Source organism: Pituophis catenifer, unplaced genomic scaffold (assembly GCF_029215685.1).
Source record: "Pituophis catenifer annectens isolate HBS135680 unplaced genomic scaffold, rPitCat1.0.hap2 SCAF_2, whole genome shotgun sequence".
NCBI lineage: Eukaryota > Metazoa > Chordata > Lepidosauria > Squamata > Colubridae > Pituophis > Pituophis catenifer.
This window is the reverse complement of record NW_027256882.1, coordinates 225,626,997-225,642,676: the sequence shown is the minus strand read 5'-3', so window position 1 is coordinate 225,642,676 and position 15,680 is coordinate 225,626,997. Positions and strand designations below refer to the sequence as shown.

Sequence of the window (15,680 nt, the reverse complement as noted above, 5' to 3'; positions counted from 1 at the left end):
CCAGTTTTTTGCATACTTCTCTCTTATAATATATGGTTCTATATTATCTTATAATAATTTTTGAAAATCACTCTGTTAAAACCTCTTTATATTTTACATATATTTGTATATATTTGCATAATATATACAAATGGATGCAGAGGTTATACGCTCTTCCATCTAAAATTGATTTTAAGAAGGCTGCATTGCTGAGTGATTCAAAGTTGTTTCCCCCCCCAACCATTAATATTATTATAGGTTGGTGACATCCATCAAGTAAGTACTCTAATGCCATTTGCCACAAGATAGTTAATTATTTATTATTGGCTAGCTGAAAATAAACTCTAGATATTTAAATGTTTGAATATTTAAATTACATTGCCCATACTAAAACAGATTGAAGTATAATATTTTGTTCATATTATTCATACACATACAAACACACACACACAGAGGTAGGTTATAGCAATAGCACTTAGACTTATATACCGCTTCACAGTGCTTTACAGCCCTCTCTAAGCGGTTTACAGAGTCAGCATGTTGCCCCCAACAATTTTGGGTTCTCATTTTACCCACTTCCGGATGGATAGAAAGCTGAGTCAACCTTGAGCCTGGTGAGATTTGAACTGCCAAATTGCAGGCAGCCAGCAGTCAGCAGAAGTAGCTTGCAGTACTGCACTCTAACCACCGTGCCACCATGGCTCATACGTTATGTTAAAAATATTTCAGGGAAAGGAATAAAAGGGAAAAGAATGTCAGCATTACAAAGAGAAACCAAATACAATTTCCTGTAGCAATCCAATTTCACTTAAGTTGGAACAAACAGAATAATTGTCCCAAAGATGCTTCGTTTTGCTTCTCATTCAAGAAGTAAAATGTTTTCAAAGAAAAAAGAACCAAGAAAGTCCAGTTGCCTTTTGGAAAAAGCACTTTTGGGGCAACCGTGAACTGGATGATTGAGAATGTCCATTGACAAGTAAAATAATTCCAAAGAGCAATGTGGGACTAACATTTCAAATTTATACAGTTCATATTTACTTCCTCCTGCTGATTCCACCATAATAAATTTCAAAGTAAAAGTGGTACATCAACCAAGTATCATTTATTCATTACAGTGGATTACAGTTCCAAACAGATGTGTTTAAACGCTGGAGATATACATCTGAAAAAATAGTTTTCACAAATATTATACAATTTGTAGAAAATATTTTTTTTTTAATACGTACATACAGATTTCACAGAAGCAGCAATGCCAATATGCTCGTATTTAACTGTTCATAGACTCCTTGGTTTGTTTATAATCCTGGCTGTTCTTCCAGCAAGTTAGTTTCATCAAATCTAAGCGTACCTATACAAATGTTTCAAAAAGTAAAAGTTGGATGATGCATACAAGATGTTTCAGCAGATAGAATTTGCACAACGAAAGCTCTATCTGGATGCATGCAATGACGTAATGAAAGCCACATGCCTTTGTTTATTTTCATTAAAACCACCCACATGGCCATAAATCTAATTTGCATCATATCATGGTGGCCACATCACATTCACAATATTACAATCACAATGAAGACATTATGAGAAAACTGGAGATTAAGGCAGGGGTGAAATGCTCCCGGTTCGGACCAGATCGCCCAATCTGGTAGCGATGGAGGCGGGTGGTTCGGAGAACCGGTAGCAAAAATCCCTGCCCCTCACCATGCCCAGCTGAGCCATGCGATCATCAGAGGCTTTTTTTCTTTTAAATGGCTCTGACGAGCCAAGCTGAGTTGCCTTGATCGGCAGAGGGTTTTTAAAAAACCCTCTGACGATCAGGCAACTCAGCTTGGCTCATCAGAGCCATTTAAAAGAAAAAAAGTTTTTTTCTTTTAAATGCCTCTGACGAGCCAAACTCTGACGAGCCAAGCTGAGTTGCCTGATCGGCAATCAGGCAACTCAGCTTGGATTGTCAGAGCCATTTAAAAGAAAAAAAATTTTTTTTCTTTTAAATGCCTCTGACAATCCAAGCTTTGACAATCCAAGCTGAGTTGCCTGATCGGCAGAGGCATTTAAAAGAAAAAAAGCCTCTGCCGATCAGGCAACTCAGCTGGGATCGTCAGGGCCTTTTGAAAGCATTTTTTTACAACCTCTTCACCAAAGCGGTTGTAGAAAAAATGGTTATAAAAGTCTTTTTAAAAATGGCCACGCCTACCCAGTCACATTAACCCCCCCAAGCCACGCCCACAGAACTGGTAGTAACAAATTTTAGATTTTACCACTGGATTAAGGGGTACCCAACATTGCATCAAACCGAGTGGGTGAAACAAAATTGGAGAAATGGGGATGTGGGGGGGGGTTTCCTGCTCTAGTCACTTATAGATGGCAAATGTTTATGCTCTGGGTTCAATATTAACAAGCAATGTTTCTTCTTCCTGAGAAGAGGCAGCATTAGAGGTTTACTTATAAATTTTTAAATAGAAATCATTTTATAATTCATAGCAATTACTATGAATCAAACCTCAAGGCACTTCTTACCTAAAGAATGGATTCTTTAAATCAAGCACATTGCCTGATTTAAAGCCTGTCTCATCCACGATGGCAACAATCTGGATGTCATAACTCTGCCTGCATCATAAATAGGAAATACAGTTTTAATGTAAGCAATTGGTTATGTAATCTTTATTGAACAATAAGTGGGTTGATACTCTTTTTTTTATCATTTGACCCTGGAATTAAATTACTGTTTTGTGCTGTTTTGTACACATTCTGCACAACGTTTTCTTGTAAAAATAGCAATAGCACTTAGCACTTAAGACTTATATACCGCTTCACAGTGCTTCACAGCCCTCTCTAAGCGGTTTTACAGAGTCAGCATATTGCCCCCAACAATCTGGGTCCTCATTTTATCGACCTCAGAAGGATGGAATGCTGAGTCAACCTTGAGCCTGGTGAGATTTGAACTGCCAAATTGCAGGCAACCGGCAGTCAGCAGAAGTAGCCTGCAATACTGCACTCTAACCACTGCGCCACCATGGCTCATGTATTAGCAGTACTGAATTTGGGAGTGAGGGCTTTCCATTGGAGATACAAAAGAAACATTTGGGTTTATGTCACTGCAAAAACAAAGAGATTGAATTTAGGAATTAATGTAGCTGTGTGGGGTCCTTGGTGCTCTCTGAGCTTGTTTGTTTTCTTGCAGACATTTCATTACCAACCTAGGTAATTTGAGTAACATCATCAGTGAGATCAAACCCCACTCCTTACTAGCACTGATGATATTACCTACTTTGGGTAATGAAACATCTGCAAGAAAACAAGCCAGCTCAGAGAGCACCAAGGACCCCTCATTTCAACCCTGAGCTACAAATATTCTCTTTCATTGGTAATGTATTTGTCTCCATAATACATATATTTGATATGTATTCAGAAGCAAATTTTTGAAGAATGAGATCACGCAGCATTAGTGCATAACATTACCAGTAATGTTGTAAATAATATTAAGATAAAATTGAACTATTCTGTTTCCCCCAAAATAAGACATCCCTTGATAATAAGCCCAATCGGGCTTTTGAGCGCATGGCAATAAAGCGCTTATTTCAGGGTTCAAAAAAATATAAGCCAGGGTCTTCTTTTTGGGGAAACACGGTATTACAAATAAGTCCCTTTGGTAGAAGTAGTCCTTGAGTTACAACCGTTTATTTAACTACAGTTGCAGCTTCAAAAAAAGTGACTTATGACCCATCCTCAAAATTATGACAGAAAAACAGAATACTACAGCGGATACAGAAAGTCTACACATCCCTGTTAAAAAGCCAAGACTTTGAGATATAAAAAAAAATCAGACCAAGATAAATCACTTCAGAATTTTTCCACTTTTAATATAACATATAAGCTATACAATTCAATTGAAAAACTAATCTTTCAGGAGGAAAAAATAAAAAACTTACAATAACACTGGTTCTTTGGAAGTGGTTATGTCTTCCGTGGCAGCCATTTTGTGAAAGGGGAAGCTCTTCAGGCAACCATTAGGCAAGAACACTCATAGGTGTCTTCCTATGTGCCCACTAGCCCTCAAAAGCTGGATATTCTGGGCATCCAAAATGACTAACTTCTAGTCTACTGAATTAATATGCACGTGCTAGTTCTTATTTATATCTATTATTTTTTTGCAGGTCCTACTAGCATTTTTTTTCCAGATAAACACATCTGCTGCTACATCAGATTGCCCAAAATACAAAAAACACTATTGACTCCACCAGTGTTAAAAGTAACAGAAAACAACTAATGTTATTCCACTAAAAATAATTATTCCACTAGTGACTAGACATTACGTAAGACAGCTGGACAGAATTAACTTTTCATACAACCATGAAAGAAATCTACTTACCGTTTATTTGCTACAAATAAGACTTCCCCTGAAAGTGTCTCCCCTTCTTTGGCAAAGAGAGGAGTTTGAAAAAGGCAGCGCACTTGATACCAATGGGTCAGAGGCTCTGTTGGAGCAGTGGAAAGCCAAACTGTTACCCTTAAAATGAGAAATCAATGGGAAGAAATGGAAATTAAGGTTGCTGTAAAGCAATTTTCTGTATGTTCAAAATAATAATAATAATATCACAGTTCCTATGTTATTATTTTGAGAACAAATGGAACTTCCCCTTAATAGAAAGAGTTATCGTTCACAGACAAAGTGCTTCTTTCAGCAGAAGATTTATGCTCTAAATATTTGCTCTAAAAATATACTCTAAAACAGCAGCCCCCAACTTTTTGGGCACCGGGGACTGGTTCCATGGAGAAAGGTTTTTCCGCAGACCAGAGGGGGCGTGGTTTTGCATGCTGCCTACATCCAGCGGATGGGGCTACACTTATTTGTGCGGCCCAGTTGCTGGCATACCACCGACCGATGCTGATCCATCGTCCGGGGTTGGGGACTCCTGCTCTAAAATGACAAAATAGTCTGGTAACACATTTAAGGCTAACCAGTTTCATTGGGATATAAGCTTCTGATGATGGGAGTTTTTGCTTACAAAAACATATGCAGCTATAATGTTGGTCAATCCTGAAGATGAAGCAAGATTCCTAGTCTATTTTATTGCCATGGATTTTGGATTCTTTCCTTTCCTCCCATCTGTCTTGTAAAGTGCTAATTTCTGGATGACATCCTAAATCCACTCAGGATGTGATTTGTTTTGGATTCACCGCATTCTCTAAAGCAGCCTCAATTAATATTTGTTTTTGATGTGGCCAACTCAATCAATGTTGGAAAGAAGGAAAAAATACATACAGTGAGCCAACAAATGCCACATCAAACCAAAATGCCAAGCCGTGAATTAATCCAGATTGCATCATTTGAAATACAAAAGGGATTTCCACTCTGCAGAAGGAAATAAGAAAAGATTAACAACTTAATTAGAAAACCGCAATTAAAAATATGAAAGTGTCATGAAGATCGGCATCCTTAAAACATTTCACTAGAAATCAAATTAAATGGATTTTTATCCAAGGAATTGTATCAAAAATATTAGCTTTTCTGGATTAAATATTTACTGAGCATATTTACTAAATTTAGCACCATGCAGTCCTTTAAAAAAATAACTGAAGCCCAAAGGCAATTGAGGCCATCAAAACTCACAGACAAAAAAAAAAAAATCCCTAGGTTCATTTGTACTCTCATTACAAGACCAAATTCTGTGTTTCAAGAACACATTTTAGAAGTAACATCAGAATGCATGGAGTGGCTATAACAATTTTTCTTATCCAATTATCTAAGAGCTGCCTAAATTTGGATGGTATACAATAAAATGCTAATGCACATGGATTGGGTCACTTTCTACTAAATTACTTTCCACTCTAAATAACCATAATACTATGCTTATTTTAGTAGAGCACTTTTTTTTTCTTCCATTCAATTGTGTCAAATTCTTGAAGACGGCTTGGACTAGACCCTGCAGTTTTCTTGGCAAGGTTTTCAGCAGTGGTTTGCCATTGCCTCCTTCTTAAGGCTTAGAGAAAGTGACTGGCCTAAGGTCACCCAGCTGGCTTTGTTTCTAAGTCAGGATTGGAATTTAGGGTCTCCTGGTTTCTAGTCTGATGCCTTAACCAGGCTGGCTTTCTAAAGCACATTACTCTAGGATAAGAAAGAACTACATATTTTGAGTGTATCCCTACAGTGACTAGCTTGCTAATAAAGTGAAAACTATACCAACAAATAGTAGTTTAAAATGGAACACTGTGAAATGGGATGATAGACTCTCACCTATGCAAATCTTCCTCTTCTGCTTCTAGAAAACTGACAGTATATTTCACAGTCCGGGCCATCAAAATTCTAATGTCAAATGTGTCCTGCAAATAAAAATGGAAAAGAAAGAACACATATGATGATCTAGAGTAGGGTTGACAACTAGGTCTGACAACTTCCATATGAAATCACAATTCAACAAAATTTTGTTGAAATCTTGTGAATCACTTCAATGTTTTCACATGATTTTTCATAAGATTTTAAGATAGAATCTCAAGGTTTTATGAGATATTTGCATTTTCACGTGAGATTTTTACAATTCTCTAATGGGACTAGGTAACATTTTAGTGGGTGTGCACATGTGTAAGAAACAAACTGGCGGGAAGCTTAAGAATTCCTTCCTTGTATATATCACTAACCCAACACCAACACCAACCCAAGCCAAAATAAATGTTAAGTCTCCTTCAAGTCAAGCTAAGTTCCTGTTTTCTTCTTTGGCAAGTTCATTTTGTTTTCTTAGTAGCATGGAAGTGATTTATAACTGCCAATTTCTAAGATTATTTTTTTTACAATCCAGTCTAGCCTACAGCTCTGATATTTCCTATAAATTGCTCATCCAGGTAATAACCCATAGAGGTAATTATCAAGTACATAAAACTTGGAGACCAGTCAAAGTAATCTTCAGGTATAAAAGAGGCAAAAACGTTTTATTATTATATAATAGAATTTGGCACATTGTAGAGAAACAAATAGCAGCTCCAGAGCTCCAGACAGTCTTACATAATTCCACTTGATTCCCCAGCCCCACCCCCCAGCCCCGTTTTTGGAAAAAATATAATGAACATACGTTTTCATAAATTAATCTCTCATGCCTTTCACTTAAAAATCATTTTCATAAACATGTTCTAAATAAATTCTTCCTGTTCAAATAAAATCCTCTGAATTCATTTCAACAATAAATTATAGATTTTTCATTGCTTTGGATCAGATTATCATACAGTACATCTTTTTAAAAATTAGAAATATTTGTCACTGATGAATATTTTCAAGCAATCAAATAACACATATACTCCCACTACTGTCTGGGCCTGTGACCAAAAAAAAAAAAAAAATTAACAAAGAGGCAAAGGAGATTTAGCAATACAGTTAAAGGTTTTGGAGTTCTTTTGTTTATAATGTAATTTCCAGACTCTTTTTCTCTTTTTTATTAAAAAAATGCATGTTACACATTGATCCTTTAGTGCTGCTTTATATATATATATATATTCATCAGTCTAGCATAAGTAAGTGAATCAATTTAAAAAATGAGTACTTCTGATGCCATTTCTGTGCATTTTAAAAAAGAATTGGCCGTGCTCTACTTCAAGAAATATTTATACGCCCAGAAATGGATGCTAAGTATCAACCTAAACATTTTCCTTTATTTTCTGTGAATACAATATCACCATAAATTATTTCACTAAGGGAGAGAGAGAGAAAAAATAATTGTTCTCTTGTTGCAACTGGAAAATCTGTTTGGAATACACTGATTTCAACTAGAAAAATAGCAATGACGTGAACTAAGCAACTATTCGTGGGATACCGTTTCTTTTCTTATTTTGGATATTTTGGATTGGAAATACAGACAGTCCTTGGGTTACAATGGTAATTGGGACCGGGATTTCCATTGTTAAGCAACACGGTTGCAAAACAGGACATCATGTGACTGCATCACTTAGGAGTTAATCCTGGAACACTTTGCCATCCTTAAGCGAGGATTGTGAATCATTAAGCAAGGATCTCCCTTCAATTTCCTGCAAGCTTCCAACAGGCAAAGTCAAAGGCTGGAAGGAAGTCTTCAGTCCTAGTTGGCTTGCAAGGAGGCCAGCAGGCAGGTAAATCAGGTCAGAGAAGGTGCATAAAGGTTGGGTGGGGAATGACCAGGTTGGGGGGGGATGCAGGCATGCACGTGCATTATGATATATGAGACCCCTAAACTCTTGTACTCCATAGCCAGGCTCTTCAGGAAATGCAGGGATATGAGCGACTTACAAAGCGATTTACAAACTTCCCTGCCAGTTTCCACATTGACTTTGCTTGTGGGAAGCTGGCAGGAAGGATCGCAAGTGGTGATCACATGAAACAGGATCTTGCAACTGTGGTGAGTGCAAATCACCCATGACCATCTGGGCCCCAGGATGGCCAGAACTTTGACTTGGAGGACCGATCATAAGTCCAGGTAGTCCTCGACTTATGACCACAACTGAGCTCCAAATTTATGTTGCTGAATGAGAAGTTTGTTAATTGAGTTTCGCCCCGTTTTACGATTTTTCTTGCCGTGGTTACTAAATGAATCACTGCAGTTCTTAAGTTAGTAACACGGTTGTTAAGTGAATCTGGCTTCCCCGTTGACTTTGCTTGTCAGAAGGTTGCAAAAGGGGATCACATGACTCCTGGACACTGCAACCGTCATAAATATGAACCTGTTATCAAGTGTCTGAATGCAAATCATGTGACCATGAGAATGCTGCAATGGTCATAAATGTGAAAAATGGTCATACGTCATTTTTTTAGTGCTGCTGTAACTTTGAATGGTCACTAAATGAATTGTTGTAAGTCAGGGCTACGTGTACCACCTGTTCAGCATCCTTGTGATTTCAAACGGTTGTTGACCAAGTGTTTGTTAACTGAGGACTACTTCTATACAAAAAAAGAAAAAAACGATGAACAGTTAAGGACAGAAGGTAGAGGTTGATTTTAATTGTAATGAAGGCCTCAGACAGGATAGGCTAATTTTAATAAGTTGTAAAAGAGCAAAATGTGGCTTGAGAAGAACCTTTGCTAAGATGAGGACAATCAATCAGTGAGAACTTTGAAAAACTGAGCCTTTTTGAAGGACATGTTCTAGGAAATTTCAAAAGCTCCCAGATGGAGAAAAATGGCTGCCTTTGGAATATAATGCAAAAGAAAGACAAAGCATTAAAAAAAAAATAGCAGTGAACTTACTACAATGGGCTGTCTGAAGTACTCATCTACAGCTGCATTACGGAGACTGGACAGATTTACCCCATAAAAACACTGCTGATACCTGGAAGGAAGAATATATTTGTTTTGCTTTTTAAATTAAATTCAGAGAAAGAAGTCTTACGGATCTCATATAACGACATCAGATCCATGCATATTATTAAAAAACAAGCGCACGCACACACACACACACACACACACACACACACAAACACACACTCAAAACATGAAGACTGCCTAAAGCATTTTTTAATTGTAAAAATTCTGACTCAGTGTATTTGTTTATTGCTAACTGCTTAATGGAGTAATTAACTCTGTAAAAAAAAAAAAGTTCAGAGTCTTAAGCAATTTGGTTAAATTTTTAAAGAATTAATGGTCACCATTCAGCTACAACATTAATTTTGGTACTTATGTGCTACAACTCTTCTTAAACCTTGGGCCGATAGGCAGAAGCTGGCTTTTTCAGCCACATCATGCATGGAATCTGGATATGGATTTCACAGGTGGTTTTTTTTTTCCAGAAGAAAATAATATTTTTAAAGGCAAAACAGATGGAAGGTCCCCAAGTAAGAAAGCAGAAAAATAACTTAGCAAGGATACTCTGGCCCTTGGAGTGGATTTTAAACACCAATTGAGGAAGAACTACAACTAGGCAAGAGAAAAGTCCAGGCTTGAACCAAATCAAAATGCTCCTATATTAGGACCATATATATGAATGAAGATGAAACGGAATGGCCAAAAAAGATTATAGCAGACTTTATCAATCAAAGACAGCAAGCGCCTGGACATAATGGAAATGTTCAATTTTTGAACATTTGGGCTCGCACAAAGAATTGCTTCACAGGATTCTTAATCCTGGTCTAAGGGCAAAAGAAATAATTATAGATTTGTGACTCATGCCATCCTGATCTTTGCTATCCATTAGAAGGGTGATAGCATTTTGCAAATGAGTTATTTTTCCAACTAGAACTCTATATTGGATAATTAAATAGCAGCACATTTATCTCTAATTAGATATCTGTAATACAACATTCTACTACCTCAGGACTTAATTTAGTTAACAAAAGAATGAATATGACTCTTAATTCAATTTATAGACAAGGTATATGATGAGCAAGAGCAAGGAAAAGTTTTTATTTGTAGTATGCTCTTGACTTTCCATTTGGGCACTCTTTTCAGAACAAAAATGGAGATTAAATGGATATCCAGAGCCATGGTTTTGAGGAGTACCTTAAATAAAGATAAAACTACAAAAGCTAGCACAGAGATCCTTTTTGACAACTCGTACATTTAATAAGTAAGAAATATATGAATCTCAAGAGTTGTGCTGTTATTTAGCCAGAATTCAAAAGAACCTGGATCCAGGTGGTGTAAGTGGAGAATATTGCAATGTGATAATGGCATATTAATTCGAACAGCCTTTTCCAAGTTGCTTGCCTGCAGGAGATGATGAGAATAATGGACAAACACATCTGGAGGATAACCAAGTTAGGCAAGGGTGAATTAAAAACTTCTTCAACCATGTCTCAGCATATTTATGTTGTCAATTTGAGGACCTACCTCTTCTTTTTCAAATTTTTGCTTCACCGAGTTCAGTATCTTTATTGATACATCATATCAATTAGGATTTTATTGATCTTGAATGATACTTCATATCAACATAGGTATGTCATTCTCACATGCCAAACTTTATTACCACATAAAGCACTGCTACAAGTACTAATGTTCATGTAGAAGTGGTTTCCAGGGTTGAGTGCAGCAAAATCCAATATTCAGAAGTTCCAAAACTTCATCAAGTCAACATCACATACTCAACAATTTTAGAAAATAACAAGGAGAAAACCATTTTCATTGGAAAATGACATGTTACTACGAGAGAAAGAAGTACACATTCATTCAAACAAATGAAACTCCAAGGAATGTCTGCTAAAAGCACACTTCTCAACACAACAAGAATTACTGCTAGACAAATAATTTTGAACCACAGCTTAGCATTGCACAGTTAAATGGAAAGTAATTTAAGTGGAGTTAGTTCTAAAGAAAACCACATTTAAGATAAAAATAAAGATCAATTTAGTATTGCAGAGTCAGAGTAACCATATTGCTTTCAGAGATACTTTAACAATGCATTAACTCAATCAAACTAAAGTCAGATAACATAGTAAGCACAGCACATAAGATGTGCAAGTTTTCTCCAACACAAAAATTACATCTAGGCATGAAAACAAAACAGCCTATAGAACTAGTTTATGTTTCTATCTTAAAAAACAGTAAACATATTTACTGTTACAAGAGAACTATATAGTTCTATATTTATTGGTTTTTTTCTACTCATACTATAAATAAAGTGATTAAAACATTCCAAAAGAATATTTTGAGCCAATTTTGAAGGATCAGATGATAATATTAAAGTTAAGCTTTTATATTTATGTATTTCAGCCAGAGACCTTAGTGGGATTCTAATAGAGAAAGTTAAAATCTTGAATTTGGGGTGATAGATGTGTTAGTACCACTTTCTTGCAAAAGTATGGGAAGAGTTTGACATTGCTTTCTTCCAGAATGTATTCTGAAATTCCCAATCCATCCTAAAATCCTGGTTTTCCCATGTGATCTCACATGTAAGATAGTAGTGGGTTGCCCCCAGTTCGGACCGGTTCGCAAGAACTGGTAGTAAAACCAATGGGAGCCTCCACCCACCAACCTGGACGTCATCATAGGTGATCTGCGCATGTGCAGAAGCGTGCACATGCGCGCAAGCAAAGCAAGCGCGCACACGTGCTCCCGATGCGAACCGGTAGTAAACATAAATAGAACCCACCCCTGATGTAAGTGTTAATCAGAGACAAGCCTTGTTTAGCTTTCTAGATGAGCCAAATATTTGTAAAATAAATGTTTCATTGTGTGTACAACTTGTACAGAGTAAAGAATGGCTACCATTGCAAAAATACAGTGGAAGATATATTGCTCCCCACTAATCCTCAGATATTCCAAGAGATATTCTAAATCAGGGGTGTCAAAGTTGCATCGTCACGGCGGTGACTCATGATGTATCAGGACTTTTTTCCCCTTCACTAAGCCAGGCGTGGACGTGGCCAGCCCGTGACGCATCTGGCCTGTGGGCCGTGAGTTTGACAGCTCTGTTCTAGATGATCAGCCTTCCATCTCTTTATCCTTCCCAAACATTTTAAAATGTACCCAAGATTAATTCAGGCTGTTTGCAGATCTAATTAGGCACAATGATACTATGAGTATGGTCATCTCCCTCTATTTCCAAGTACTATATAGGAATCCAAGAATTGACAGCCAATTCATTTTTCAGACATCTGACTAATAACTGAGCATAGTGAGAACAGATGGTTACTGGAAATACAAGGCAATGTTGTAATACACAGAAATTTTTGAAGCCGTGTTTGCTGAAATAGCACTTCTCCCTTCAAGGTAAAAAAAAAAGGCTGTGGCATATAGGCATATTGTAATTGCAGGCTGCAGTGGTGGTGTCATATAATTGGTTAGGGTTGTGACCATGTCTGTCCTAGATCTGAACTGCACCATCAAGATGGTAAGAGGGAAATGCCTATATACTTTCCCCAAGTACATATCTCCATTCCATAATCCCATTCTTAATTTTCCATTTTGTCACCAAGCCTATGTATCTCAAACTGTAAAATACTCTCTAAAAGGATTTCTGCTTGGCAAGCTCATTATTGTATTCTTACAAATCCAGATAATTACCATTTTTATTTTCCTGCATAGAGTGTAGTCATGGGACTGTTACCTATTTTATTATTTTGCTATTTTTAGTTTAGTTTTTTACATTTATATTTAACTATTTAATTATATTTGTAAGAGCCTACATCTGAAGGCTACATCTTATACATTGTAAGTACAATGTAATGAATGGGCATGTGTGTCTGTGTGTACATACACAAATAAATTAAACTGCATACACTTATCTGTGTACATCTGTGATAAATTTAAATTTATGTTTGCAAATGAAAGTGCATAATTATTATAAGTACATTTGTGGAAGCAGTAGGAGAGAGACAACTTAAAAGGAAGTGCAAAGAGAAGATGCTATAAATAATTTTCTCTACACATCATGAATTATCATGGGGTCCTTAATTACATCTTTTTAATGAGCTGTTAAATGACTCCTAAAGTAAACAAGTGCCTAACAAAATCCATCTTAAAATGCACTGCAGACATCTGTCTGTGTATTAATAAAAAGAACACCGAATAATTAAGGAGAATTTAGAAAGTCTTGTTGAGATTCCCAGTTTGGAATAAATTATCTTGCAGGTGTTTCAGTACTTCTCTTTCTATAAATATTGTGTGTAATTGTATATGATTGGCTTTGTATGCAGCCATTCATTTCCATTGCAACAGTAAGAAAAAGCAGAACAGAGAAAAAAAATCTTGTGTTCATTTTGTTGTATTGTAAAAGGACTATGTCATCTTAAAACTCAGGCAGCATCCACGCTGCAAGTCTAGTCACACAGCAATAATACACAATCACATGGAAATTTGTGATAAGTCACAGTAGTGGTAGTGGAGAGGTGAATATTTTGCTTTTCAATGAAGGAAAGCAAGAAACACAAAAGAAAGGTCTATATTCCAGAACAGGCCAATGCATTGATACAGCCTATCTTGACCTTATAAATGGCAAGAAGAACATGGTAGGGGAATATAGAAAATGCCATACTCCTTTCCCTCAGCTGGAATCCATGATAACATTTCATAATGATCAGCTATGTGGACTCAGTTGGCTGCTGTTCTTCAAGTACATGGTCCTAAGCGTACTACGTTCAGATGGCCCACATGGTAACTGCAGATACTGCCTAAGGAGTTCTTACATTCCAGAACTGCTTTTATGAAGTATAGAGGGTCATCTCAACTATAAACAATTGGTTTTTTTGTAACCCTCTTTGAACAATATCTCATAAAAGGGCATAGGTTATGAGGGCAGAGGGTCTCAAGATTAGTTACTGGCATTTTGGGCAAAGCCATTCTAGGTCAACAGCACTGATCAATGACTTAATGAGTTAGTCACCCAGGTGGCTTTCATGACTAATGAAGGCCTAGTGTTCACAGCCTCCTGGTTTCTAGATCAGCACCTTCTCCATTATATTAAACTGGTACACTTGTAAAACTTACAGGGTTCTGGATTTTATAACTTATGACACATTCTTTCCAGGTGTCATGCTCTGCATTCTCTTGTGGTGATCTATAATACATGGCATTCTTGGTGCTCTCTGAGCTTGGTTGTTTGCTTGCAGATGTAAACTGTAAACCGTATCACAATATTCTGAAACATGCAAAACTGTATGAAATGAATGAGTTATTCTCAGTAAAGTTGAGTTCTGAATAAAATAAATCTTTCTAGATTATAGGAGCTACAAATACCCGTTGATAAATGTTTTCCTCAAATGCAGAAGCATGTAGGTTACTGTCTCCAGAAAAAAGAATGTTATTTGCAAAAGCAACTTATATAATTAAAATGGGAAAGAAGTTGACAGAAAGAAATGGGAGAGAAAACAGACATAAGTAATCAAGCAGACAAGTGGGTGAACAGCTTATCTAATAAACAGCTACTTAACCAAGTGGACAGAAATCTGAGGAGAAACCACTTTAAATCAGAAGTACTCCATCTTAATTAACTCATTATAATTGAAGGTGGAAAATTCCTCTGACAGTTTCCAATATTCTGTATTTAGCGCAAGCTAGATACCCTATGAAATATAAAAGGGTCTGGTAGCACCTAGCAACTAACGAGTGTTATTAAAAGGCATAAGCTTTTGTTAATTACACCTCAATTCATCACATGCGATTAACCCCGTCTTTCAAACTTGACAACTTTAAGATGTGTGGACTTCAACTCTGGCCACACTAGTGGACAAATTCGATGAGTCCAACTCTACACCTTTCAAATTTGTCAAGACTGAAAAACAATGGGTTAAACCAGAGTTCCCAATGCTTTGCAGACCAGTGAGGGGGAGGGGATGGTTGGTGCAACCGGCTGGCAAGTGAGCGTGTGCTGCTCCATATGCGTGAGCAGCATCCATGGATGCCTACCACTCACACAAATGGAGTGTGCGCAAGCATGCTTGCTGCTCACGCAAGTGAGGATGCACATGTGCATATACACTCGCTGGCCTTTTCCACTGCCCAGTTGCCTCACGGCCCACAGGCTGGGGACCTCTGGGTTAAACTGATACAGGATTTAAATTAGAATAAAGGGAGGGGACAGACGTTCCTGCCGGCCACCCCTCTGCAGCCGGACCTCTTGGCAAGAGAACAAAGAAAGTTGGAAGAAAGTGAAGGAATGCGGACATGCGTAGTTAGCTTACTGATAACAAACTTGGCAAGCTACGGAAAGTCTGAAAATCCAAAAATATGAGCTCATCTGGTAAATACAAAAAAACGCAGTGACAGTTTTCTTGCAATAAATGCCACATTTATTTCAGATTCAAAACAGAACAATTTCCCT

At 37.1% G+C, this 15,680-nt stretch overlaps 1 protein-coding gene across 1 annotated transcript in view; it reads right to left on the bottom strand.

The window, feature by feature from the left end:
* Positions 1 to 1,182: 1,182 nt before the first annotated feature.
* The window catches only part of LOC139311195 (histone-arginine methyltransferase CARM1-like), a 54,252-nt gene continuing 39,754 nt past the window's right edge, over positions 1,183 to 15,680 (bottom strand). The window contains exons 8-13 of the mRNA XM_070935569.1: positions 9,176 to 9,257; positions 6,209 to 6,294; positions 5,237 to 5,326; positions 4,343 to 4,480; positions 2,491 to 2,580; positions 1,183 to 1,327 (exon numbers count right to left, since the gene is read on the bottom strand). Coding sequence (XP_070791670.1) covers positions 1,318 to 1,327; positions 2,491 to 2,580; positions 4,343 to 4,480; positions 5,237 to 5,326; positions 6,209 to 6,294; positions 9,176 to 9,257 — 496 coding nt within the window. The 3' untranslated portion in view covers positions 1,183 to 1,317. The remainder of the gene's footprint in view (positions 1,328 to 2,490; positions 2,581 to 4,342; positions 4,481 to 5,236; positions 5,327 to 6,208; positions 6,295 to 9,175; positions 9,258 to 15,680) is intronic.